This window comes from Symphalangus syndactylus, chromosome 23 (genome assembly GCF_028878055.3).
Source record: "Symphalangus syndactylus isolate Jambi chromosome 23, NHGRI_mSymSyn1-v2.1_pri, whole genome shotgun sequence".
In the NCBI taxonomy this organism is placed as follows: domain Eukaryota; kingdom Metazoa; phylum Chordata; class Mammalia; order Primates; family Hylobatidae; genus Symphalangus; species Symphalangus syndactylus.
This window is the reverse complement of record NC_072445.2, coordinates 57,505,134-57,532,538: the sequence shown is the minus strand read 5'-3', so window position 1 is coordinate 57,532,538 and position 27,405 is coordinate 57,505,134. Positions and strand designations below refer to the sequence as shown.

Genomic DNA, 27,405 nt, shown 5'->3' with positions numbered 1-27,405 from the left:
CCTGCAGGGCCTTGACCCTTCCACACTCTCCTGGGTAGCAGGAAGAAGGAACAGAGGTGACCTGCCAGTCTTAAAAATCTACCTGGGGACTGGCACTATGGGGAGTAGGCCACCCACTTGTGAGGGGTTGTTCAGCCTGTCATTGGCCTCCAGTTTTCTCTCCTGCCACCAAGGCACATCAGCACAGCTGGAGTCAGCATGCACAATGACAAGTAATGAGCACACATGCCTCGTCCAAAGCATAATCAAAAGAAGAGGTCCGATCCAAGAAAAGCCAATGTGATCCTCTCTAATGAATGGTCCCCACAGTGGCATTCAGCTCTAGAAGGGCAGGGAACTTCCAGCTGGCTGTAGTTTAGCTCTGTACTCTCCTTACCCAAGGTAAGCCAAGAGTGAGGCAGGATGAAATATGAGCATTCCCTGGCCAAGATGGGAAAAAAAGCACCACTCTGAAGCTAGAATTGACCGTGCCCTCCAAGGCTGCCCCAGCCACCACCCCCTGGACCATGGGACAGCCTGTGCTGCCTTGTCCAAACAAGCATGTGTGCAAAGCAACCCACAGCAAAGCCAAACAAACAGCTTGGCAGATAAGACCCCAAGGCTCTACCAAGCAAACCAGGTTCAATCTCAAAGCTTAGTTTGGTTCCGTCCCTTGCACAGGTTAATGGGACCAAGAGTCACCTTAGGAATTATGCAGCACAGAGATGCCTGATATACAGAGGCCAATATAGAATGCATAATAGGGCCAAGCCCCTAAGACTCTCCCAGAAATCAGTTTCTAGATTCTACAGATGATGCTTTCCATCTGCTTTACAGTTGCCAAAGCAAACCACGTTTCTTCTAAAAACAGATCAGGGCTTGCTCATACCAATCAAAAGCAGGTTTTTATCTACTATTAGTAGGCTGCCTCTTCAGCAGAGACTATCGTGTTCCCCAGTCAGGCTAACTGGCATTAAACCACTTCTAAGTACCCACTAACAAGCTAGGTACCCTGGGGAAACTGAACACAAAGAAAGCATGGGCCCTGTTCCTTAGCATCTTGCAATGTGGATGGCGAGAAAAGATGCGCATATTTGGAGATGACTTGAGATGGCAGTGCAGTCACACTGGCTGGAGTGCCAGGCTTGTGACGCAGGTCTGTGAGTGCTGGAAGCACTGGGCAGAGTCAGCCAGCCCCCTGCAAATCCAACCAACAGAACAAAACTAGCCAGCAGAGGCTTAAGAGGCTGAGAAGCTGAGCTGTTTGTCTTATGTCGGGAGTGTGATGCATTTGGTAGCCCAGGGTGAATACAGCTATCTCTGGCCAGGCATGTAGCACAGCACAGAGTTGATGAGATCAAGTCCAAGAGCTACTCTGCTTGGGTTCAATTCCTGGCATGGCCACCTAGGTCCCTCATGTGATCTCTCTGTGCCTCCATAGCCCCATCTGTAAAATGGAGACCAATAAACAGCATGCATATCATAGGCTTGTTGGGAAAAATGTCAGCACAGTGCCTGGCACGTAGGAAATGCTTGATAAATGTTGGCTATTATCCTGGACCTAAACTTCTAAAGGGGTTCCCTTTTGTTTATGGCAGGAATCAGAATATCCACTCTGAGTCCAAGACAGATTATGTAGCTCCAAGTAATTTTCATGTTAAATTAGATTTTCTTGGGTGGTAGTGGGGGAGGCCTTAGAATCCTATGAACATGGCATAAGTCAAAAGAGACTGTGACTCAAGGTAAAGGCCATTGTAATCCCAACAAATGCAAGGGCTAGAAACAGAATGAGGCCTGCTTTTCCTGCCAGGGAACAGCAGCTGTAGCATCTGAGCAGGGAAGGGAATTAGGCACCAGTGAGAAAGCACATCAGCCATGATATCCCAGAACAGCTAGCAGCAGGGCACAAGCCCAACTCCTTGCTGGCAGGGCCCCCTCTTCATCCTTCACTGCTATATCCAGGCTCCTCCCCAGCACTCGTGCCCTGTGTGGGGAGGACACTTAAAATATTCCTCACAGACTAGACACCAACACCCAAGTTTTCTCAGGTCCTCCTAAAGCCAATCCCCTCCCCTCTTCCACTCTTTCCAGAACTTGAGCACATGGGACAGTTCTAGAACATGCTTGACTGTGGGAAGCACAGTCTTTCTTTGCCTTCCAGTTGGCCTGCCCTTCTGCCCCCTTCCTTTCAACATCAATGTCCCCTCTGAGGGAGGGCATTGTCATCATGGGAGTGAAGTAGGGGTCGTTGAGTCACCTCCACCTCCTCCACCCACCTTGCCTTGGCCTCTCCAGCTCAGAACACAACACAGCTCTCAAAAAGTGGATGCTACTGGACAAAGTCCAGTCCTAGGGGTGGCTGCAGATTTCAGAAGCCTTCCTACCTCTCATTTTTCCTTAAGGGGAGGCATCTGCCTGGGTCAGGGGGATGTTTGTGTTAAGTTCCACAGGGCATCCAGTGACAGCAGACCTTCTATGTGTCCGGATTCACTAGCTGGGCAAGCTGACCTCTTCAATCGTCCACTTACTCATCAGATGGATATGTAGAAATGGTTAAATGAGATCACGAATGCAAAGCAAATAGAGTTTGAGCCATGATGGCCATCCACCTAACTGACCACCATTATTATCTATATGCCTATGGTGATTGGCGTCTAGTTTTCTATTCATTCATTCAACGAACATTGACATATTTTTCTAGCATCAACCATGTTTCTGGCACACAGTGGTAACAGACAAACGTGATCCCATCCCTCGAAGAATTTATGGTCTAGTTGGGGGGTGTATATGGTTTGGCTCTGTGTCCCCACCCAAATCTCATCTCAAACTGTAATCTCCATGCATTAAGGGAGGGACCTGGTGGGAAGTGACTGGATAAAGGGGGTGGTTTCCCCCATGCCATTCTCATGATAGTGAGTGAATTCTCATGAGCTCTGATGGTTTAAAAGTGTTTGGCTGTTCCCCCTTCATGCTCTCGCTCTCCTGCTGCCTTGTGAAGAAGGTACTTGCTTCCCCTTTGCCTTCCACCACGATTGTAAGTTTCCTGAGGCCTCCTTGGCCATGCAGAACTGTGAGTCAATTACAAATGGACTCTTTCATTTATAAATTGCCCAGTCTCAAGTAGTGCTTTATAGCAGTTTGAAAATGGACTAATACAGGGAGACAGCCAGAAAACAAAGAAAGGAAGCAACATCATTTCAGGTTGTGAAAATGCTATGAAAGAAACCAGTGGAGTTTGTGGCAGAGGATAACAAGAAGGAACTTACTTTAGAAACAGTAGTTGAAGAAGGCCTCTCTGAGGTGAAATTTAAGCTAAAAAGGAACGATGAGAAGAAACTAGCCATGTGGAGAGGAGGGGCTTGATAGGTCCAAGAAATGAAAAAGTCAGTATGGCTGCTGGGCCATCACAAAAGGGATAATGTCATTTGGTGAGGGGGAGAGCTGGGCAGGGGCTAGGTCTGTAGGCCTTGGTAAGAAGCTTAAATTTTATCCTAAGGGTAACAGGAAGTCTCTGAAAGGTTTTAACCAAGAGAGGGTATCTCATATAGATGTACCAGACTTTCTTTAATTATTCACAATAAAAATTCCTATTTACTTCTATCAAGCACTCATTGTGTGCTAGGCTCTAGGCTAAAATTTGTGCATGCATTATTCAGGCAGGGCATGGTAGCAGCGGGGACTAGAGTGATGGGGATGGGGATGGAGAAAAGTGCAGAGATTTGAGAAGTGAATAAAGGAAAAGAAAGTGGTCAGGCTTTGCTGACAGAGTAAAGAGGACCCAGGGTAGAGCCCGGCTCAGACACTGCCACTGGCTTCTCAAGCTATCCCATCATCATCATTCTTATCATATCCCTATCAGAACTATCATTTAACCAAAGAACAAGACAAGATTAAATCAATTAGTCAACTTCTTTAAAACCACTATAAACACTGCACAATGTGCTAAGTAAGAAGCACATGCTAGGTTATTCTGTACTCTAGAGAACTCTAGTACTCCGTGCTTGGGGACTTCAGAGTCTCGCTCTGTCGCCCAGGCTGGAGTGCAGTGATGTGATCTCGGCTCACTGCAAGCTCCGCCTCCCGGGTTCACACCATTCTCCTGCCTCAGCCTCCTGAGTAGCTGGGACTACAGGTGCCTGCCACCACGCCCAGCTAATTTTTTGTATTTTTAGCAGAGATGGGGTTTCACCGTGTTAGCCAGGATAGTCTCGATCTCCTGACCTCGTGATCTGCCTGTCTCGGCCTCCCAAAGTGCTGAGATTACAGGCTGGGGACTTTTTATTAACCTATTTCCAATGGCTGAGTCTAGGAATATTTTCCAAAGGAACCTGACAATTGCTAAATGAGCCAATGGACTTAAATCAGCTCCAAGGACAAAACCAGAGAATTAACCTAGAGACCCAAAGTCCTAGTGCTATTTACCAACTACAACTGCTGCTAGTACAATCGGTGTAACCAAGCACAAAGGGCTTCTTACTGCGTCACACAGCCTGTCAGGCACAGACGCAGAACAACATCAGGCTCAAAACAGTCACGGAGCCTTGAGCCCAGGAATGGCTTTTCATAAGTGCAGCAGGAAAATAATTCCCGGAACATGGATTCTTTCAACCATAGCATGAGTAACAATATCAATTGCCATGTTTTTGTGGAAACAACAATGCATGTCTGGGTTCAGAACCTGTTGGGAAAAGATTAAGCTGAAAGGGTCTAACCCACCCCCCACCATGGAGAGCACATACGCTCATGCAGGCATTCTGAAAACCTTGCCCATTTTCATCAATGCATGGGTGAATTTCAAAACAATATGCAGCAGTCCAAGTGAGAAAGCACAAACAAAGTGAGAGGAGAAAAACACTTTCTAAAGCTGAATGCCTTGGGTCTGTCATCCTCCTGTACCTGGAAAGAATGTGTTAACTTGCAGGTAAGAAGAGAGAAAGGTATCATGCTTATCTGACCTGGCCTCAGCCCCAGACCTGGACAAAGGTTGTCATTTTTGGAAGCTAGCCATTCACTTACTTAGTAAAAATCTTACACCGAAGCCACTGCAGGGGACAGGCAGGGTTATAAATCATAACAAGATGGAGAAGGGACAAAAGAAAAATGAAGGCTGGAACTGGAGGAAACAGCCACCTCTTGGAAGGGCAATTGTCCCATTCTCATTTATTACCCTCCAGAGCTGCAAAAATCCAATCTGGGCACATGGTCTGATTGACACATGACTGATCAAACTAGGTCCGTCTGCAGAATATGCAGCCATCAGGGATGATTCTCCTTAGATGAAGAAGTCTTATTTTCTTATCTCAGCCTTCAGTTTGCTCATGTTTCCTTTAACGGAATGAATCAAGTTATGCAGCCTGTGAAAATAATGAATGCAGAGGCCTAAAAGGTGACACATAGGAGCTTGCTCTGAACTTGAACCTGAGACACCACTTTAAGGAATCACCCGAAGCCCAGAGTATTGGTGTCATCTGTCACCTCTGCTCCTCATTTCTTATTCATACTCTTAGCTTAGAACTGTGAGATGTTAAAGCTGGCACACATCTTAGAAATCAAGCTGTCTGGGACTCATGTTGAAGATAAAGAAGCAGTCCCAGCAAGGATGGGTGCCTGTTGCCACACACCTGGCCGACGGCAGAATTGGAATAAAACAGAAGGTCTCCTGAGCACTGGTCCAGCGAGAGCCTTCCTGCCACACTGGGAAGTGTTTCTCAGTCCTTTTCATGAATATAATCAATAATGCAAAGCCCTAGAAGGAAGTCGAACAGGTGCTGGAGCTAACAGATTTCAAAGGCATCCTGCCAATTGTCCGGTCGGTGTTTCCTGGTCAGATCATGGAGTTTGGGAGCCCCAGCGGGTGGTTCCTGGCTTTGTGTTTTTCTCAAGTTCCCATTAACCAGAAGGCTTGGCATGGAGGAGGAGAAGCAGATGGTTCTTGCTGAAGTCCAGGTTGCCATATTGGACTTCCACTGCATTTCCTGTTGATGAAAGAACTCAGAAGATGCATGCCCATTTGAGAGGTGAGCGTCTTTCCAAAACGAGATGGAGCAAGGATTATTAAAAACTATGACTGAGATCTGGAGATCAAGATTCCAAAGAGGGAACAGACTATTTTTAAAGTTTCTACTCTTCCCTGGGGGAAGGAAGGATGCCAGAGGCCTCTAAAGGCCACAGATTTCCTCCCAAGGGATGAGTGAAAGCACATGACATTGATCGCCCTACAATACGTGCTCTTAAATGGGCCACTTCTCACTCTCCACAGAGACCGCCATCCTCTCTCTCCCGGACTGTGGCAGTAGCTGCTGGTCTCCTTGCTTCTATCCCTGCTGATGGCTAAACCAGAGCCACAGCCAACGTCTTAAAACAGGGCATTGGATCCTGTGACTCCCCTGCTACCCGCCTTCCGATGGCTTTGAATACATTTGATGTAGAACCCCGAGTCACTCCCATGGTTTGCAGGGCCCTCCCCGATCTGCTTCCTCCTCTGCAGGGCCCATGCCGCTGCTCCTCTGACTTCTTCCCCTCGCTCGTTTCTTTCCAGCTCACCGCCTCCTCACCGTTGTGGGACACAGAAACCCACTCCCACCCCTTTTGCACTCACTGTTGCTTCCACCTGAAACCCGCTGTCCGTAAATGTTCATGTCTCCCTCCCTTGCTTCCTTCAAATCTCTACTTAAACGTCCCCTCTTCGGACAGCCCTTCTCTGCCCACCCCATGGAGGCTGGCACTTTGCTCACCCCTCACCCCTATCACCCCTGTGCCCCGCTGGCCGGGCTTTGGGGCAATGTGCTTATCACCTGCCGAGGGGATGCAGTCATCTCTCTCCCCTCCGAGAAGGTGTGTGAGCTTCATGCAGGCAGGACGTGGTCTGCCTGTTCACTGCCCTGCCTCCCTCCGGTGTCTGGGACAATGGTCAGCACAGAGAAGGGGCTCAGTCCATATCTTCTGGCTCGCATGGGATCCATGCCTTTGAATGAGGTCTGGATGGAGAAAACACAGTTTCTAGTGGAAAACCCAAGGCCAGTGGGCCCTCTAGTTTCTTTGTATACACAGATTTGTTTCCAAATAGATATCCTCCCATCTATCCATGCAGCCCTGTTTTAAAGAGTGACAACCAAGCCTCAGGACACATCACATGGAGGCCTGGCAGGGGTCTGAGGACGAGGGAACAGCAGTTGAATTCCGGCAGGAAGAAGGCATCCTACTCTCAGATCCCAAGTGTAGTCCAATTCGTGGGCATCTTTCCAAGGAAGAGCTCATCCCACCCACTTCCTAGACACAGCTAGCTTGAGAGTGGAACACTAAGGGAATTCGGAGCAGAAGAGAAAAGCAGGGGAAAGAGAAAAGCTGTCACCAATCGAGATGGATCCCAGAGCCCTCCTGAAAACTCCTGACCTCCCTGAGACAAAAGGCACATTTTCTCTTTCCTGTGCAGTACCTCGAAATGCATCCAGTGGAAAACCCAGTCAAGAGCTGCTGTCTTTTTTCCTAAGTCTCTAGAATAAACTGCCAGGTATTTATCTTAAATTAACAAGACTTCTAGTCATCCAGCAGGCCAATGGCTCTACTTCAACAAGGCACCGATTTTTTTCGGGTCTTTGAGAGGCCTAGGCACGTTCTTCCTTTGTGTGGGAGTATAACATGGCACTAAAGCAGGTTGTGATGTGTTTCAAGTGTATTTAAAAAAATTCCATGCCCAGTAATTGTACATAGAAGAATTCACTCTAAACAGGATGTCATACATCAGACAAAATATTATCTGCAAAGATATGCATCTAAGCACTATTTATAGTGGCGAGGGGGAGCCACAAACCACCTAAATGTCTAAAAATAATAATAATAATGCATGTAAAATTCTTAGCCCAGTGCCTGGCACACAGTGAGTATTCAATAAGGGGTAGATATAACATTGTTATTTTGAATAATTAAAAAGAGTATGGTACATTTATATGATGGACATTTTTGAAGCTTTTGTTTTTCTGTTGGTGTTATGACATGCATATAAAAATGTGAGTAAAAAATAAACTGGCCAGGCATGCTGGCTCATGCTTGTAATCCCAGCACTTTGGGAGGTGGAGGCAGCAAGATTGCTTGAGCCCAGGAGTTTGAGACCAGCCTGGGCAACAGAGCAAGATCCCATCTCTATAAAAAGTTAAAAACAAATATTAGCCAGGCACGGTAGCATGCACTTGGTGGTCCCAGCCACTCTGGAGGCTGAGGTTGGAAGACCACTCGAGCCCAGGAAATCGAAGCTGCAGTGAGCTGTGATCACACCACTGCACTCCAGCCTGGGTGACAAAGTGAGACCCTGTCTCAAAAAAAAAAAAAGAAAGAAAAGCTTAAAACATTATACTTTCTGCAGGATATCCGTCCATATTAAAAAAAACCATCAATATTTCTACACTATCCCAACCTCTATATTTGACAACTGCACAAAAGGCATATGTCACCCACCAGATACTCTCTCCACCCTACCACTGTAATCTTTATTAGCCTTCCCTCCCAGAGGCAAGTGAAAAAAAAAAAAACCTTCTGTAATTCAATCAGCACTTTTAGGATCTATTATGTTCTAAGGCCTGACAAGGATGAACATCACAGAAGGGACTGTTGAGAAGATCAGGCCGGAAGCTCCTCCCACCTACGGAGGATCTCTAGTGAGGGAGTAGAGGATTTGCCGGGCATGCAAGGCCTTTCCTGGGGGCTGCAAATCAAACAGGCACAACAATCTGTGATGAATACAGCAACGGCTGGGTTTTTTCTCTGGAAAGCACCACTGAGCCAAAATCTGAAATCATGAGCTATATAATTCCTTTGGGGGAGAAATATATCCACAGGGAAGGAAGAAAATAAATCAACAGGCTTTCAGAAAACTAGGGGTTGGTTGGGTCCCCTCCCCTTTTTCACCTTCTTTCACACACACACTCACAAACACACACACACAGGACAAGAACACATGCACAAACACACACTCTCTCCCTTTCTTCTAATCGTGCCCTTTTCCAATTAAGGCTGCCATTTAATCCTTAGGTTCTGGTGACAACAAAATGAACAAGAAGCTCATTTGTATGTTTTGTTGTGTTGCAAAAACCCCAAGCGGAGTCAAAGAACCCTAAAACACATGCTGCCCGAACGGATTCTCAGGAGAGAAAATCTGACTCTGCAAATGCAGAAAATGGCATAGCTGGAGGGGGCTTGAGACCACATCCACCCCGTGGAGGAAACTAGGGTCAACCAAGTGACACTTAGTGTCCCCAAGATGCTACACAGAGAGTGTCCATTTTCTCCCCAGCTTCAATCTCATTCAACAAATCCTTCATCCTCCACTTTCCTACTTACTCAATTTATTTAAAATAATGCCTTGACAAGACAGAAGCAGAAAGTCACTTCCCCAAAAGTCAAGATGTCTTTTACGTGTCTCTACTCCAATCCTTTGCAAGTAGATCACTAGCGTTCATGTGGATGAGAGGGAAAAAAGGAAAGAAAAAAGAAACCTGTGTCCCCCTCCATTCAGATCATTTCCATCTAAGTAGGAAGCCTGTGTTCACCCAGATACCAGTAGGCTGGTTCCTTTGTTTAAACAAAAGCTTTCCTGAAAGCTGCAGGGAACCAGAGGGCAGGAATTCTTAGCAAGAATTTTCTCTTAGTGAAACAGGAAGTGTCCTGGTGGGAATGTCTTGGCCTGGTTTGACAATTCTGGAAATTCAGTGTGGTGAGGTAGGCTTTGTGGGAATGTGTGTGACTAGCAGGTTCACCCAAGGACCTATTTTAAACCCAGCTTGCTTTAATTGGCTATTTCTCCTACATGTACCCCATTTTACACACACATTCTCCAGGTAGAAGAGCAAGTCCAGGAATGAACAAGGCACTTACAAAGTGCTGCATGTCCAAGGGTGGCAGAGACACCCCCTTGCAGCTGGGTTACTTGAAAACCAACCAAGTGAATGCCTTTGAAAGTCTGTCTCATTTCCAAAAGACAATAAGGGAATGAAACCCCAGATAGCGTTAGATTTCAAGATAAATATAGACAGTCCCCTACTTAAGAACAGTTTGATTTACAACGTTTTGATGTTAAGATGGTTTTATTGGGGATATTAAATGTATTTTCAACTTAACAATATTTTAACTGACAATGAGTTTATTAGAATGTTGACCCCATCTTAGGTCAAGGAGCATTTATCTGTGTAATATGCCTGACACCATACCTGACACACAGGAAGCAACGTATAAATACCCAAACTCCTCACCCCAGCATTGAGGCCAGATTCCCAATGACAGATGAAATTCATGCACCATGACACACACACACCAACACGCCTGAAATATATGAGAGTTGGTCTGTTCATTGAAGACCTGCCATGCGCAAAGCTCGAGGCAAGCCGCTCTCCACGAGTGTCACAGGTTGCCCTGAGAATGTGGTCAGGTCCACTTTGCCATACAGAGGAGGAGCGTGTTTAGGATGCAGGTTACTGAGCCAAGGGCATTCAGTGAGTCAGTAGCAGAACGGGGACTGGGCCCACTTTGATATGGAAGGCATCCTCTTCCCAGCACATGGCCCTACATGAAGTTCCTTCACTTGAAGTATTTCAGAGATAAATCCTTCCTTAGAGATCCTTTTTGATCTACCTCCCGCCCAAAGCAGGAGCATCCTCAGCAGACGGTCATTCACCCTTCCTTTTTTCTTTTTTTTTTTTTTTGTTTTTTTGAGACACAGCTTTGCTCTTGTTGCCCAGGCTAGAGTGTGATGGCGCAATCGTGGCTCACCACAACCTCTGCCTCCTGGTTTCAAGTGATTCTCCTGCCTCAGCCTCCTGAGTAGCTGGGATTACAGGCATGTGCCATCATGCCTGGCTAATTTTGTATTTTTAGCAGAGACAGGGTTTCTCCATGTTGGTCAGGCTGGTCTTGAACTCCAGACCTCAGGTGATCCACCCACCTCGGCCTCCCAAAGTGCTGGGATTACAGGCGTGAGCCACTGTGACTGGCCTGGTCATTCACCCTTTTTAAAAATAATTATAATGGGCTCAGAGAGTCACCACTCCATCGCTGAGCTCAGGTCTAGTGGCCAAAAATTTTGCCTCTACACTGGGTTGGAGACTGCCCTCACATAACCCTGATGCATTGGTTCTGGGTATGCTCATTTCTTTAACAGATTTGCCAAACGTTAGGAATATGATGATGATGATGATGATGATGGTGACCACGGTGATCACATCAATGCTTATCTTAAATCCTCTTTAAACAGAGAAGCCATATGTCAAGGGGTTCCCTCTCAAACTTACCCCATTGAGTACATATTGGACATGTGGAGGTGAACAAGAGAATAATACTTATCCTAAATAATGGAACATCATAAAACTATTAAAATCAGGTTTCAAAGAAGACTCCATACCATGTAAAGATACCCACACGCTCTTAAAGAGAAAATTGGAAAAACAAAATAATCATTATTTTGTTTTAAGAACTATGTGTATATAAAAATGTATAGAATATAGAAAGAAATGCAAAAATATTAATAGTGGTTATTCTTCATTGATACAAGGGCTTTTTTCTTTCAAAAAGTCTTCCTTTTATATTTTTGCATCATTTTGAAATTTTACAAAGATTTTAAAAACAAATTTGGAATTATCCATCCAATCTAGAGAACTTCTCATGAGAGGACAAATCATATAAACATTATAATAATAACAATAATTAGCAGCTCCAAAATTTATATTGCACCTAGCATATGTCAAGCAGTATTCTGAGGGCTTTATATATATTAACACATTTAATTCTTTTTTTTTTTTTTTTTGAGATAGGGTCTCATTCTGTAGCCCAGGCTGGAGTGCAGTGGTGCAATCTAGGCTCGTTGTAGCCTTGACCTGCTGGGCTCAAGCCATTCTCCCACCTCAGCTTCCCAAGCAGTTGAGACTACAGGCACATGCCACAATACTGGGCTAATTTTTTGTTTGTTTTTTGTAGAGATGGGGTCTCACTCTGTTGCCCAGGCTGGTCTCAAACTCCTGAGCTCAAGCAATCCTCCCACCTCAGCTTTCCAAAGTGCTAGGATTACAAGTATGAGCCACTGAGCCTCGCCTAACACATTTATTTCTCGCCACAACCTGTTGAGTTAGTTACCATTGTTGCCACCGTTTTAAAGATGAGAAAACTGAGATCGAAAAGATTAAGTCATTTGTTCCAGGTCCCAGAACTAGTAAGAGGAAGAGCCCAGGCTTAAATCCAGGCAGTCTGGCCCCAGGTGTCCTGTGTTCTTGGCCACTAGCCTGGGGTTGATGTTCCCCATGCCAGAGCTAAAATAGACAGGATTAGGAAGATTGGGAAACGGCTCAAAAACCTATTTGAAAATTGTGAGCTTGTTAAAGTCCCTCATGGGGTTGCTCAGAGAGATAAACCAGAATGGGCAGTCCTCATTCAGATCTGAAAGCTTCAAGATCTTCATCCCATGCAGCTTCCTCACCAGTATACACAGTCTGACATCTCCCACCCTGGCCTCTGTCAAATCTCACCCAGAAAGCCAACTAAAAATAGTCTCCCATCCGGCTCTGACAGAAATGATGATGACAGCCAGGTTCAGGAAAAGGGTCTAGGCCAGGGGTGTCCAATCTTTTGGCTTCCCTGGGCCACACTGGAAGAAGAAAAAATTGTCTTGGGCCACACATAAAATATACTAATGATAGTTGATGAGCTAGGACAAAAAAAAAAAAAAGAAAGAAAGAAAGAAAGAGAAAGAAGGAAAAACTCGCAAAAAGAAAAAAATTCACATTTTAAGAAAGTTTACGAATTTGTGTTGAGCCACATTCAAAGCCGTGCTGGGCTGCAGGTTGGACAAGTTTGGTCTTCTGCCATGCTGCTCACACAGAAGCATGCTCTGGCCAGGGAGTGCCAGTTGGGTTTCTGAAGTAGCTCTACCTCCAAGTCTCCAGGGCATACGATGCGAGATGCAAACATCACAGAGCTTTCTAGGCAGCCAGCAGACATGGAAAGCAGGTTTGTCAGGCTACGATTCAGTCTCCAGCTCTCTCCCTTCTCCCCTGGCTTGGCTGTGCCTCCTAGGAGGGAGTTCTGGGCCAAGAAGGCCACACACGCCCCCAGGCAGGCCACAGCCCAGACTGCCTGGTCCTACAATACAGAAGATGTGAGAACCAGGAAGCCACAGAAACAGCCGTCAATGGGGCTTGGTGTCCCACACACAATCCCAGATTCATCAGACTCCAGCTCTTACTGTGTCATCTGGGTCACAAGGGAAATGGGAGCAGTGAAGTGGAGCTGGACCAGGAACCAGATATGAACCTACCCTGTTCCCAGGAAAGTAACTATGACCTCTCCTTCACTGCCCTTAGGTCTCTCAAGGATCCCACTTCCACTGCCTATCCCTTAAAAGCCCAGGAGGTGGCCTCTGCCCCCTAAGAAGGTGAATGAATCCCCTGCTGGTGTTCTGAAGGCACCCGAGATAGTTGAGGTCCAGGGAGTGCCTGGGACAAGCAGAAGGAACAATCCCCCTGAGGATGCGGAAGCAGAGTGACCAGGCCCATTGCAAGGCAACTCCGAGCAAGGGATAATGCAGGACCTTTTGAGTAGAAGGGGGGCTAAGAACCAGCAAGGCCAGAGGACAGGGAACCCTTTGCCAAAGGTTTCAACTTCTGCCCAGCTTTCTCTTGTTCTGGCAACGGCTGTCAGTGTCTATTGGTGGAAGAACATGCCCCTGGTACCAGAAGGCTGGGGTTTGAGTCTCATCTCTTTCTCATATCTGTGTCTTGGGGGAGGTTACTTAACTTCTCTGGGCCTCAGTTTTCTCCTCTGTACAGCAGAAATATAATCATATCTATCTCACAGTTATTGTGATGAGCGTGGCAAAGCATTTTTTGTAAACTACAAGGAAGCTGGCAGTGGCTCCGATGTTGTGTGTGATTGGACCTCACGGGACAAAACTGACGTAACAGAGGATCACAATGCACCTTTTTCAGTTTGATATAATCATCTTGAAATTACATTTATCAGGATCATACAGAGTCTTCCCAAAACTGAAGGCCATGCATAATTTGTCCACCTCAAGCCTTTGAACAGAGAACATGCATGTAGAGACTTCCAGAAAAATCCAATAACTCTTATCCAAATGGTCAAAAATCCAACTGGGCTCAAGTGAGATAACAGACATAGAAAACTGTGAAGAGTTAAAAACATGATGATAAAAAAGGACTTTGTCGGCCAGGCGCAGTGGCTCATGCCTGTAATCCCAGCACTTTGAGAGGCTAAGGCAGGCGAATCCCTTGAGCCCAGGAGTTTGAAACCACCCTGGGCAATATGGTGAAACCCCATCGCTACAAAAAATTAGCCCGGCATGGTGGTGTGCACCTCTAGTCCCGCCTACTCAGCAGACTGAGGCAGGAGGATCGCGAGAGCCCAGGAGTTCAACGCTACAGTGAGCTGTGATTATACCACTGCATTCCAGCCTGGGTGACAGAGTAAGAGCCTGTCTCAAAAAAAAAAAAAAAAAAAAAAAAAAAGGCTTTGTAATAAACTTTTCTGATGTTTTTCAGAATTCAATTTGTATAAATTTGAGACATCTACATTTCACAAATGTGATTATCCCATGCGATAATAAAGGAAGGTTTATCCCACTATTTCCTACACCTGGAGCTTCCTTAGACTTGTACATAATTCCTGGTGCCCCTGACAGGCAGCTCTCCAGCCTCTATGGAATCTGTAGCAGCCCCATGACACCAGGCTGAGCCTCGTGACATTGTGGCCACCAAGCGTGGGAAGGAACTACTAAACTTCAAAGTTGACTCAACCAAAAGAGAAAAATGGCGAGTCGCCGACAGAAAGGTGTTGATGGCTCTCTTTTCAAACACCTCCAAGCCTGGCTGGGCACAAAGGCCTGACAGTGCCCCGAGCTACATCAACACAAGCTGGGTTCAAAGACTCACAGGTCTAAGCATCCTGGGCACCACAGAGATAGGAAAGTCCATGTGGAAACAGATCGCCTTTTCTATCAACCATGTGTGAATTCTGAACTCCTTTTCTTCTCAGTGTTAGAAAAGGAAAACCAACCCACTTTGCAGTCTCTCTGCGGTGTCTTTAGAAGGCCAGTTCCTTTCTGTGCCTCTCAAGCCCATGCTGAATTTCTCTGTTCTCGTCCTAGTGCCTCTTTTGACAAGCCACGAGCCTCACTCAGCCCAGAGTGACACTTATCACTGGGCCGTGTGAAAACTGGGGGGCTGGGGAGGAAGTGAGAAGGATGCGAAAGCTGAGGCCGGAGGAGGGGGTGCCGCCTGAGGCCCTTGCGGCCAGCAGTGGAAACGCAAACTTGACATTTCCATTTTCCATTGCCTTCTGATCTCAGGCCCCCAGTGTGATGCGCTGGCTTTTCATTTCCACTCCCTTTCACACCCAGCACATTAAAGGCCACTGCAAGAACAACAATGGAAAAAGGCCAAGGGCTTTAAATCACGAAGCCTGGGGAAATTCAACAGTTGCTGTCTCCAGCTTCTCTACCCAAAGCACCAAAAAGCCTTCCCTGAGGGAGTCCAGGCCCCCTCCCAGGGCAGGGGGCAGGAGTACTGCTTTTGATCATCTGTACTTCTGCGGCCACTTTCAAACTTCCCTCCCTAAACACCACAGCCCAGCTGTGAGCTGAAAGAACTCCCTTTGGCCCTCCATCAGAAGCGGACATTCTGACCATTCACTAATTCTAGTAAGAAGGTCCACTAAGTATTGTAAAATGTATAGCTTCCCGCCTGCTTTTTCTCTGACCTAGTTAAAAGCACTGTGTTGGACATACATCTTCTCGACCATATGAAAAGTGGGAATAAATATCTTAATTGGTACCAAGTCCCTGAGCACGTGAGCCAGCTTGCTAGATGCTCAGACAGGACTCTACAAACACGAGCCCAGGTCATATATTTACTAAGATGTGCTCCCAGGTGGCTCTCAAATGGCACAAAGAGGAAAGACCCCAGCAGAAATCAAGATCGGTGGGGATCTGTTCTTTTCATGAGAGTGAAAAGACTGGAGCTATCTCATTTTGGGCTGAGAAGCCCTGGCTGGCCATAGCACAGCTGCCAGTAAAGGGAAACAGCGCCACAGGCTGCCTGGAGGAGCTGGTCCCCTGTGCGGCAGACACCGGCTGTCAAAGGGTTGTGTGGCCCCAACATGAAATAATGGCTGTACTTATGAATTGGTTTGTTTGTATACCATCAACCAGGATGCTGTGCCAGCTTGCTGCTTTAGGAATGACAAACTATTGAATGCAATTGAATGCCTATCGAATGCAAAGACCTCAGGGGACTTCAGACACAGGGAGAGGGTGAGTTCCACGGTCCTCTCAGACAGAAAAGTTTGGGTTTACTGCTAGCCAAAAACCAGGAGTGCAACAGGAACTGCTGACGTCATAAAGCTTGGCCAGAAATGTAGTCAGGTAGTGCCCTGAGCACAGCCTAGACACTTGCGCTCTAAGAAACGGCTCTTTGCCCAAGGCTATCTGGAAGAAATACAACAGGGCACAACACAATAGTGTGGCAGGAAATCAACTGGGTGGGTTGGCAAAGAGCAACTTTCTTAAAAGAATAGAAGAGGACATAGAGTGTACCCTAGGTAATAAGGGAAGTATTATTTTGTAAAACATTTAAGTTTTATATATTCATACGTATGAATATTACATACAGATAGATATGTAATATATATATTATTATACAAATATGCTACTATACATATATATACACACACATGCATATATAGAGTGGTATGGCAGGTTGTATTTTTCAAAAGTGATCACACTACTTCTCATCTCACATGTTCTTCCAGAACCTTGCCACTTCCTGATGAAGAAGTGAAATATATGTCCTTCCCCTTGAATTTGGATGCGTCTTTGGGACCAGCTTAATGAAAAAATATGCAGTGGAAATGGCACCATGTGACTTCCAAGGGTCAGCTATAAAAGGTGATCACAGCTTCCGTGTAGCTGCACTCTGTAGGAATGCTTGCTTTTAAAATCCCGCCAGGCCAGGTGTGGTGGCTCATGCCTGTAACCCCAGCACTTTGGGAAGCAGAGGCGAGTGGATGACTTGAGGTCAGGAGTTTGAGACCAGCCTGGCCAATGTGACGAAGCCCCCTCTCTACTAAAAATACAAAAATTAGCCGGGCATGGTGGCACACATCTATAATCCCAGCTACTCAGGAAGCTGAGACAGGACGATCACTTGAACCTGGGAGGCAGAGGTTGCAGTGATCCGAGATCACACCACTGCACTCCAGCCTGGGTGACAGAACGAGACTCCGTCTCAAAATAAATAAATAAATAAATATTAAAAAATAAAATCCAGCCATTGCACTGTGAAGAAACCAAAGCCACATACAGTATGGCATCAAGCATAAACAGAGGGAAGAGATTGGCCACAGTGTTGTCCATATTCTCAACACTCCCATTATGGGGTTCCCATAGAGACAGGCAGCTGTGTAAAATGGGGAAGACTTAATGAAAGAAGCTCTTGGAGTCCACCTATGGCAGGAGTAGTGGGACAGCGGGTAGGGAAAAGTATCCTTGTGGCCTCCAGCACAGCCTCCAGACAGTGGAAACCAGGGCTATCTGTGGGTCTCAGGTGGCCTGCCCCACTCCCTCCTCCTCCTGTCAGGCTCGCTACCAAACTCTACTCCTCACCTTCTCTGTCTCCAGGACTCCTCCCATCAGGATACCTACCTGAGGACACTCCATCTCCAACTTTTCAGGTAACCTTCTCCTGCTCTCTCTACAGTCCAGCCATCATACAAATGTCTTATATGTGCTTCATCTCATTTGACATTCACAGCCATATTTATATATCGGGAAACTGAGGCATGAAGAAAGCAGTGAAGGCATTCGTCTCAGGTCAAACAGCTAATAAGTCTGGGTTTGGGACTGAATCAGGGCCATTTAATTTTGCATTGCTTATTTTGAATCACTATGCTATATTCTGCAAAGAAGAATGAGTTGGAGAAGGGAAACTGAAATCTATGGGCCTGAGGTTAGTGGTGGTGGGGACTATGATGATAGCACCTGCTCTGCCATGGCCTGTGCTGTGTACCACACAGTCATGGTGTCCAATCTTCACCACTCTAGGCAAGTAAGATTATTATTATTGCCCATTTTGCAGATGAAGAAACTGAGGCTCAGAAATGTTAAGCGATTGTTCCAAGGTCATTTAGTCAGAGTCAAGATTCCATCTTAGACCTCCTATTCTTTCTACTCTATCATTCATATTCTCTCCTCGTCCAAAAGGAGAATGATGGTCCCACCTTGTCTTGACTAGCCACACTTTCACACAGGTTCATTTGGACTTTCATTTTCTCTGTGATCTTTCTTTAAAGTCATACACTGAAAGAGCCTTCCCTCCAGATAATTCCACACTCACCAATAGGGCCAAATGCCCTTTTAGCTACAGAGCTTGGTGGCACTTTTCTAACTAAAAAACTGCACCCACTCTCTTCTCTGCACTGCCCTACTCTAATTAGCATTATGCAAATTTTATTTCAAGAATGAAGCTTTTCATCTGTGATGAGAAAGAACCCAAAGCAATAAAGGACCCAGCACCTCAATACAAACTTAAATGGCCACTTACATTTAGTTCCCAGGTTGCACCAAGTATGAAATGTCACCAGCTAAAAATCTCTAATTAAAGCCATTTTCCCAAAGTCCCTCCTTCCTTTTGTCTGCCTTCAACGTCCAAAGCTTGGCAGAAACAGTTGATTGTTCAGAGCCTGTGCCTCTAATGGCAGATTTCATGAAAAAAGCAATTCTCTCCACCCTCGGTATTCAAAATCACTAAGAGACCATTTCCTCAGCAGCATTCTGCCTCTGCTCTGTTAACATAGTTCAGGGAGGAGAGGGTTCTCATTCCCCAGTGACTCAGCCCCAGCATGGCCCAAGTCGCACACCACATGGCTTCTGAACCCACTCTGAGCAGGCAAACATCAAAACAAAAAACCAACAGGTGTAACAGCACAGGTCCATTCAGAAACAGAAGACAGCCATTTTCCACACAACTAATCACCAGATTTCTTCCTGGTTAAGTAATATTCTTTTCTTTCTTCTTTTTTTTTTTTTTTTTTTGAGATGCGGGCACAGGCTGGAATGCAGTCATGAGATCATGGCTCACTGCAGCCTCGACCTCTTGGGCTCCAGTGATCCTCCCACCTTAACCTCCCAAGTAGCTGGGACCACAGGTATGCACCACCATGCCTGGCTAGTTATTATTATTATTATTATTATTATTATTATTTGTAGAGATGGCGTCTCACTAGGTTGGTCTCAAACTCCTTGGCTCATGCGATCTTCCCACCTTGGCCTCCCAAAGTGCTAGGATTATGGTGTGAGCTGCCATGCCCAGCTTAATGATATTCTAAACAGACAAGAACCTTAGGAAGAAAACAGAAGAGGGAGACAGGGTGAATTTCCTATTTCCATGTCAGCCAAAGGTGACACTTCTGCTAGAGGGAAACTTCAGGAAAGGGCATCAAAAAAGAAAGTAACCCCATCCAGTCCCTTACCTTCCTCGTATCACAACACTCAGCTACACGTTTTCCCTTGAGGTTCCAGCCTGTGGCCTGTGCACATCCTGCCATATCACTATGGTTGTCCCCTGAGCAGGCAGCACAGAGGTTATTCAGCCTGTCCTCACACCTTGCTCTGTCTCCTGTGCATCTATCGCCCCTTCCTACACCACGACTGCATATCCCACCAAACCTTCATCCATGCAGTAACAGAAGACAGAGTGTCAATAAACAAAGCAGCAACTTGCCCCAAACCAGCTTCCTCTCCTATATCTCTGGTCATATGACACTGCCCATAGAATATCACTGGTCACATGTACAAGTTAATTAGAAACATCCAACATTTACTCATGCAGCCCTAGTCTACATGATCAACATGTGGCTAAGCCACAGTCTGCCTAATTTAGGGTTTCTTAATGGCAGCATGACTGATATTTTGTGCTGGGTCCTTTTTTTTTTTTGAGATGGAGTTTCACTCTTGTCACCCAGGCTGGGGTGCAATGGCACAATCTCAGCTCACTGCAACCTCCACCTCCAGGGTTCAAGCACTTCTCCTGCCTCAGCCTCTCAAGTAGCTGGGATTACAGGCACCTGCCACCATGCCTGGCTAATTGTTTGTATTTAGTAGAGATGGGGTTTCACCATGTTGGTCAGGCTACTCTCAAACTCTTGACCTCAGGTGATCTACCTGCCTCAGCCTCCCAAAGTGCTGGGATTACAGGCGTGAGCCACCACCCCTGACCTTTGGGTCACTTTTTGTTGTAGGGAGCTGACTGTCCTGTGCATCATAGGATATTTAGCAGCATCCCTGGCCTCTACTCCTAGATGCTGATAGCTCCTCAATTGGGAAAACCAAAAATGTCTCCAGACATTGCCAAATATTCCCTGGAGAGCAAAATATCCCTCAGTTGAACATCACTGGGTTAAGCTAAAGGAGGACTTTCATGGAAGAAAGCCTTGAGGGGAGTTTTCACGTGGGGTTAGGGGATGGGGAGTTTTCTTTTGTCCTCCACCACACCACATTGCATTCCCTCTCTCTTCAGTGCACTGCCAGCACCTTCACCCAGAATGCCTACAACTTCCTCTCTCCTCTGCCCAAACTATGAGAGTCAGTCAGACAGCCAACTCTTCCATCAAGGCTCCCTCAGCCCGTACAGATCACCTGCTCCAGTTCCCAAAGGCGCTTATCTGCAGACTACTGTCTCAACAAACATTTTCATAGTCTTATTGTAAGGCCTGCACCAGGCCCCCTGAATACTAAGAGGAAGTAAACATAGTCCTGAGAAGCACCACAACCTATGAGAGCATCAGAGTCACAGCCAGTGTTACAGCCTGTGTGGGGCAAGTGGAGGGCACAATGGGAAGAGGGAAGTCAAGTACAGGGTATTATGGGAACACAGAAGTCAGGTGCAAGGCATTAGGGGAATACAGAGGTCAAGTGCAGGGTACTATGGGAAACAGGAATCAAGTGCATGGCATTATGAGAACACAAATCAAGTGCAGAGCATTATGGAAACACAGAAGTCAAGTGCAGGGCATTATGGGAACACAGAAGTCAAGTGCAGGGCTTTATGGGAACACAGAAGTCAAGTGCAGGGCATTATGGGAACACAGAAGTCAAGTGCAAGGCTTTATGGGAATACAGAAGTCAAGTGCAGAGCATTATGGGAATACAAAAGTTAAGTGCAGGGTACATGGGAGCACAGAAGTCAAGCACCTAACTCTTGAACTGGAAGAAGTAGACATCCAGAAAAGCAAAACATAAAAGACCAGTAAAAATCAGCCAGGCAAATGAAACACAGAAGGTACTCCTTGAAGACAGAGTAAATAGAAGCATAGTAGGTTCTCAGAACAGCAGGCTACAGGCCAGAACACAGCAGAAGAACCAAAAACAGCAAGGCAAAATGTGGTTGGAAAATCAGAGGCCTAGAGAATTTGCTACATGTTCAACCCACATCTGACTCTTCAACAGGTCACTTGCAGCAGCAAGGTCACCGCACAAACTCACACATCTTGAGGGGCACATGTCTCAAACCAAATACCTCCAGGGCAACCATAGACCTGCTTCTTTCTAGAACTTTCTCTTTCTGAGCACCTCCAAGCGCATTCTGTGCTATACTCACGAACATCCCAGCCTTCATGTCCTTACAGAAGGGGGTTTGGGGACTGCAGCCTTGAGCTACAACTGCCGTCTCGTCTCTATTTACCTACCTGGGAATAGAGTGCTAATAAAGAAACAACAAGCAATGGAACTCAAACAGAGCAGCGGAGAACCCTTGAAGAATGTGTCTTTGACTTGTAAAATATTGGTTGTGGTAGAGTGCTAATTCCCTACTTGCATCATGAACAAGTTACCTTTGCACGTGCTGTTCCCTCTGCTGGGAATACACTTTTTCTCCCTCTCTAATTTCCTATTCATACTCTCCTCTCAAATAAGACTTCCTTTACTCACGAACTACTTCAGACCCCTGGCATACGCTCTTATTTCTCTTTCATCTCTCTTATTATAATTGTAATTAAATAATCAATGGTGTGTTTTCCTGTACTAGACTGTTAGCTCCAAAGAACCTGTACCAGTCATGGGCACCATCCCTCCAGGTGGGTTTGCCCCAGTAAGACCCCCAGTACATCCAAGCAGGTTGTTGCACTGTTGAGAAACTTCTGTGCTGGTTGGTAAACAGCTACTGCTCCAAGCCCGCTGCATGCCTTCCCCAGAAGCTAGACTCGATCCAAACCATGCAATGACTCTTTATAATATGGTTTCATAGCATTTCCTGTGCCCAAAGTGTGGGCCCTAAGTAACATGCTAGCCGGGAACTTTGAACTTTTGCCTGCTGTTCTTGACTAATAAACTTGGAAAAGTTGGGTTTCTTCTCCAGCTAGCTATGTTTTTAAAACCCTAACATTATAAATACAGGAATGGAAGAGAGGGGTTAGGAGTGATGGTCAAAGGAGATTTTAGCACACATTCGTGTTTACAAATATAATCAGAAACTAACTTAAGGAACTTTCTCTTACATGGGTAGAACGTCTGGAAGGATTTGCAAGATACCAGAATCACAGAAATGAAACCCAATTTGCATTCCTGACTTCTAGCAACATTCATCTGCGTTATCGGGGAGTAACAGTGGTTTCTCCAAGAAAGGGAGTTGGGTGACCAGAGGATGGAGAAACAGGAAGGTTAACATTTCATACTTTACTCTTTTGTACCTTTGAATTTTGAATCACATGTGTGTATTACCTGGGCTAAAAGTATACAAACATGTTTTTAAAAATTAAATTTTGAAAGTACATAAATAAAATTTCATTTTAAAATGAAAGTAAAACACGAATATGTTCCTTGTTAAAAAAAGTCTGACACTACAGTAGGAAATGAAATCAAGATTTTCCCTTGCCAACTCCTGCTCATTCCCCAAATAAAATGGTCGTAAAAGTTTCTTGTATATTCTCCTGGAATATCTATCTTTTAAACACAATTAACACAAGTGGATCATGCTCTGCATTCAATTTCACATATTAAGTTTTCACGTACTGTATCTTAGAGATCTTTCCATATCAGCATATGCAAATCTAAATTATGGTCTTATAGGCTGCATAATAGTGTGTTGTATTAATATGACACAATTCACTGAATCCATTCCCCTATTTATATAGACACATACGGTGTTTCCAGTTATTCAGTATCATAACCAATGCTGCAATAAATAGTTGTGCTAATATAGCTAAATGAATTCCCACAAGTAGATTTGCAAAGGTGAAGGGTGATGATTTTCACCTTGACCTCTACTGCTGAATTGCTGGGCACGTACTTAATCATTCTGTGGCTTTATTTTCTCCATTTCGTATATCAGAAAATTATTGATGAGCTATCGGATTACTCCTATAAAAGGCTTGGCTAGCCCGAGAAATATGAAGCGAGATCATTTTATGTGACATTCTGTCAAAGGCACTGTGTTCATTCAGGACTCCAATTCAGAGCTTTGTGCAGAGCCAGCTCATACGGACAGCCCCAGGCCAACCTGCTGGTCCAACAGCATCAGCCTCAGAGGCCCTGGGAAAGCAGGGCCTGGATATCCCATGGCCAACTTGTGTTTACCTCCTAAAACCACTTTCAGAGGGAAAGTGTGAGTAAGGTATGAGAGAAAGGGAAAGGCTGACCCAAATGAGGTGGGTCTTGGTGAAGGCAATGATGAAAAGCCAGGAAGTTCCGCCCTCAAAGCCCCGAATTGGTATTGGGTTTCTGCCTCTCCCTGCTCCATCATCAAGTTCCCTTGATGACACACCAAGCCTCGCTGAAGATTTTATCTTTGAAATCATCCTTTCTCTAACCACAGCAAATGCAGGAGACAGGCTTGAGTAGGACCCTCTCAACTCTAAAAGTCACCTGAAATCCCTTCACACTCCCTCACATGCAGCCAATAGAACTTTCTGCAAGGCTAGAATTGCTCTTTATCTGTGCTGTTCAACATGGAAGCCACTAGCCACATGTGACCACTGAGGACTTGAAATGTGGTTAGTGCAACTGAGGAACTGAAGTTTTCATCTTATTTTCTTTTAATTAATTTAAAGGTAAATAATTGCTTGTGACTAGTGGCTACTGTGTTGGGCAGAACAGCTAGCATTGTTTTTAAAGTACAGGTGCCTTTTTAGTTCAAACCTCTTATAATCAGCCCATTCAAAAAGACAAACCCACCCTCTAGCAATCATGTAACAGATGGATGTGTACAGATATACAGCAATGCATACACCATGGGCCAAAATACTGATCATGACCTTTGGCAGTCACTGCTATGTCTGGTCAGCACACTGCCATATACCAGACAGAAATCATTATTGGTGCACTTGAGTTTGCAAGAGTAAAGATACTTTACTCATTCTTTGTTCAGCAAACACCTATTTCAGCTATGCTGTGCTGGGCCCTGGGGTTACAGAGAAATAAAATGCTGAGGGAGAAAATAGGTAAAGGAGGAAGGAAGAAAAATGAAATAAAAAATAAAATATGGAGAGAGAGAAAAAGAGAGAAAAATATAAACTATGTGGTTAGCATTCGGTGCGCACTTTTTAACATGTTATTTCATTTATTTCATTTAGTGGATGAGACATATAAATGCCAAATGGCCATGTTATGTGATGAAGGGTTTAGTAGGCTACACACAAAGAACTCTGGGAGGATCGAAGGGCATACACTAATTTGAGCCTCCTCTTCCATTCCAAAGTGAGATTTTGAAGATTTAGTATTGATGAACCCAGCCCTGAATACCCCCAGTGCACAGTTGTGATCATTCTGTTAAAACTTAGAATACAAAAGCTGTGTGCATTGTGTTTACCTAAGAATGAAGAGAAAGGGAAGTTCATTTCAACATGGAAGGCAAGAAGGCAACAAAACTGTTGAGGAACTGAGGATAAAATTACCCTCTTTACAAAGAAAGCCAATTGTAATCACACATAGACTTTTACTACAGCCTGTAACTGCTCAAAAGTAGTTCCCAAGCCTCACAGAAAATTCAGTACCATCTCTGAATGTAAAATTATACCTTCTCAAAAATGAATGAAAAAAATTAAATTTGAAAACATGAATGACTAGTCTCTCAATTAGTAATATATTAATATTAATATATATTCATCTACACTGCTGAGTGCTTATAATGGACCCGACATATATATTATTTATATCATCTCTAATCGTCATCACCCATCACCCTGTAAAATGAACACCCACTGTTAACATTTTATAGATAAAGAAACCAAGGTTCAGTGACGAAGTACTCTAGGATTCAACCCAAACTTTCTGAGGTCTGAAGTCCATACCCCAGCCCAGTGGTGAACATCCTAGCACTAATAAATGCCAGTAAAAACCCCTGAATAAGTGAATCTGTACTGGAGCTGGTACTTAGGTGAAGGTGTTAGCTGGTAATGTTCTGAGAGCAGAATTGTTAATCCAGACACAATGGATTTTATAATTAATGCTTATGAAACATTGACAGAAATTGATATCCCATAAGTAGACACGATTTTATACCAGTGAATGAGAACAGAATCATAGAAATGAAAGCCAATTTGCATTATTGACTTCTAGAACCATTCATCTCTGCAATCAGGGTACTCAGGAATTAACTGGTCTAGATGTGCTAGATAGAAGGTTAGAGATACATTCCCCAAACCTTCCTCACATTTAATTTTCTCAAGACTGCCCCTTGTCTAACACTACAATAAAGTCACATTTTAAAAACTTATCACAATAAGAAGAAGGAGAATCTGGGAACAAACAATTGAAAATTGAAAGAAGATCATGTGTTTCTGTAATTTCAAGTGGATTTGGGTGTACCTGTAGGTCTAAGAAAGTGGCACAGTTGTCAGAAGAGGCTCTGATGCTCAGCCATTTCCCTCAATGCTTCTCTGCAACAACACCATAGGCTTAGAGTATCTGACTGTCTCTGTCAAACAAATGCAAGAATTGCATTCCCTTGCCTCCCTTCTAGCATATGTGGGAACCACCACATTTGCATTTCAGAAGTTTTCTTTGCAGGTAGAGACACTGAGCTCACCGGGCACAGTAGCTCATCTTGTAACCCAGCTACTCAGAAGGCTTAGGCAGGAAGATTGCTCGAGGCCAGGAGTTCAGGAAGCTGAGCTACGGATGTTGGCTGTCATTTATTGAGCATTTACTATGTCCTGGCAGTGGACTAATCACCATGCATGTATTATCTCTTTTAACCTTCATGGGAAACATGTATGTTAGATAATACTATCCCCAATTTCTAGATGATGAAACTCCACTATTGAGCTATGAAACTTTTCAAGTCTTACTTAAACAGTGGCTCTCAACATGTTTACCCAGGGTGAGAAGAAGGGAGAATACTTTCAAAGACACCAATGTCTATTGATTGGTGTCTAGAGACAATCTAGAGATTGTTACATCCTTGCTCTAGGATACAGCCTGGGCATCTAGAGTTTTAAGAATTTCACGGGCGATTCTAATGTGCAGCAAAGACTAAGAACCACTGCACAAAAGCAAGTCAGTAGAGGAGACAGGATTTGAACCCAGGCCTCTCTAATCCCAGAACCTGAGACCTTGACTGTTTGCCCTATACTGCCCTAAAGCTGAAATTAAGAATATTGGATGTTGGCAATCAATGATAATTGTTATAGGAAATCTAAGCTTGACGAATCCTAGCATTCCAGGCTGCCCAGTTCTTCCACGGAGTGCCAGGTCTTTCCATTTAAGGGTTAACATTAGTTCTTTTTTTTTGTTTGTTTGTTTTTTGTTGTTGTTGTTGTTTTGAGATGGAGTTTTGCTTTTGTTACCCAGGCTGGAGTGCAATGGCGCGATCTCAGTTGGCTGCAACCTCCACCGCCCGGGTTCAAGCAATTCTTCTGCCTCAGCCTCCCAAGTAGCTGGGATTATAGGCACCCGCCACCACGCTCAGCTAATTTTTGTATATTTTTAGTAGAGACAGGCTTTCACCATGTTGGCCAGGCTGGTCTCGAACTCCTGACCTCAGGTGATCCACCAGCCTCAGCCTCCCAAAGTGCTGGGATTATAGGCATGAGACACCGTGTGTGGCCAACATGAATTCTTTATTTGTGAACCATGTACATCTCCTGGACTGTAATCAGTCCATCTACGACGACTGCTCTCAGAGCCCTACCCTTGGGCAGCACTCCTCATCTCTAGAAAACCAAGAGTTTGGACTTCCTCCCATTTCAGGACTGGCTGGGTCTCCTGGCAGCAATTTTGCTAACAAATGTTTTCAGAAATCAAAACCAGATATGTTTCCTATTAAATCAGAGAACAGCTTTCAATATAAACAGTACTTGGGTAATTACCCTAACATCCCTAGTTCACTTCAAGAAATGCAGAGCTCTTTAAATACTTTAAAATAGTGCTTATTTTGTTATTTTTAA

At 44.9% G+C, this 27,405-nt stretch overlaps 1 protein-coding gene across 3 annotated transcripts in view; it reads right to left on the bottom strand.

The window, feature by feature from the left end:
• GFOD1 (Gfo/Idh/MocA-like oxidoreductase domain containing 1) overlaps positions 1–27,405 on the bottom strand; it is a 128,874-nt gene that overhangs the window by 54,428 nt on the left and 47,041 nt on the right. Inside the window, exon 1 of one of the 3 annotated variants that reach the window (XM_063632868.1) lies at positions 19,498–24,310. The exons of 1 other annotated variant lie outside the window; for it this stretch is intronic. Coding sequence is in view for 1 of the 2 variants with exons in the window: in XM_063632867.1 (XP_063488937.1) it covers positions 6,774–6,828 (55 nt within the window). In the remaining variant the exon portion in view is untranslated. Of the gene's footprint in view, positions 1–6,773; positions 6,959–19,497; positions 24,311–27,405 lie in introns of those variants that run through there. One more of the 3 variants, XM_063632867.1, reaches the window with a different exon arrangement.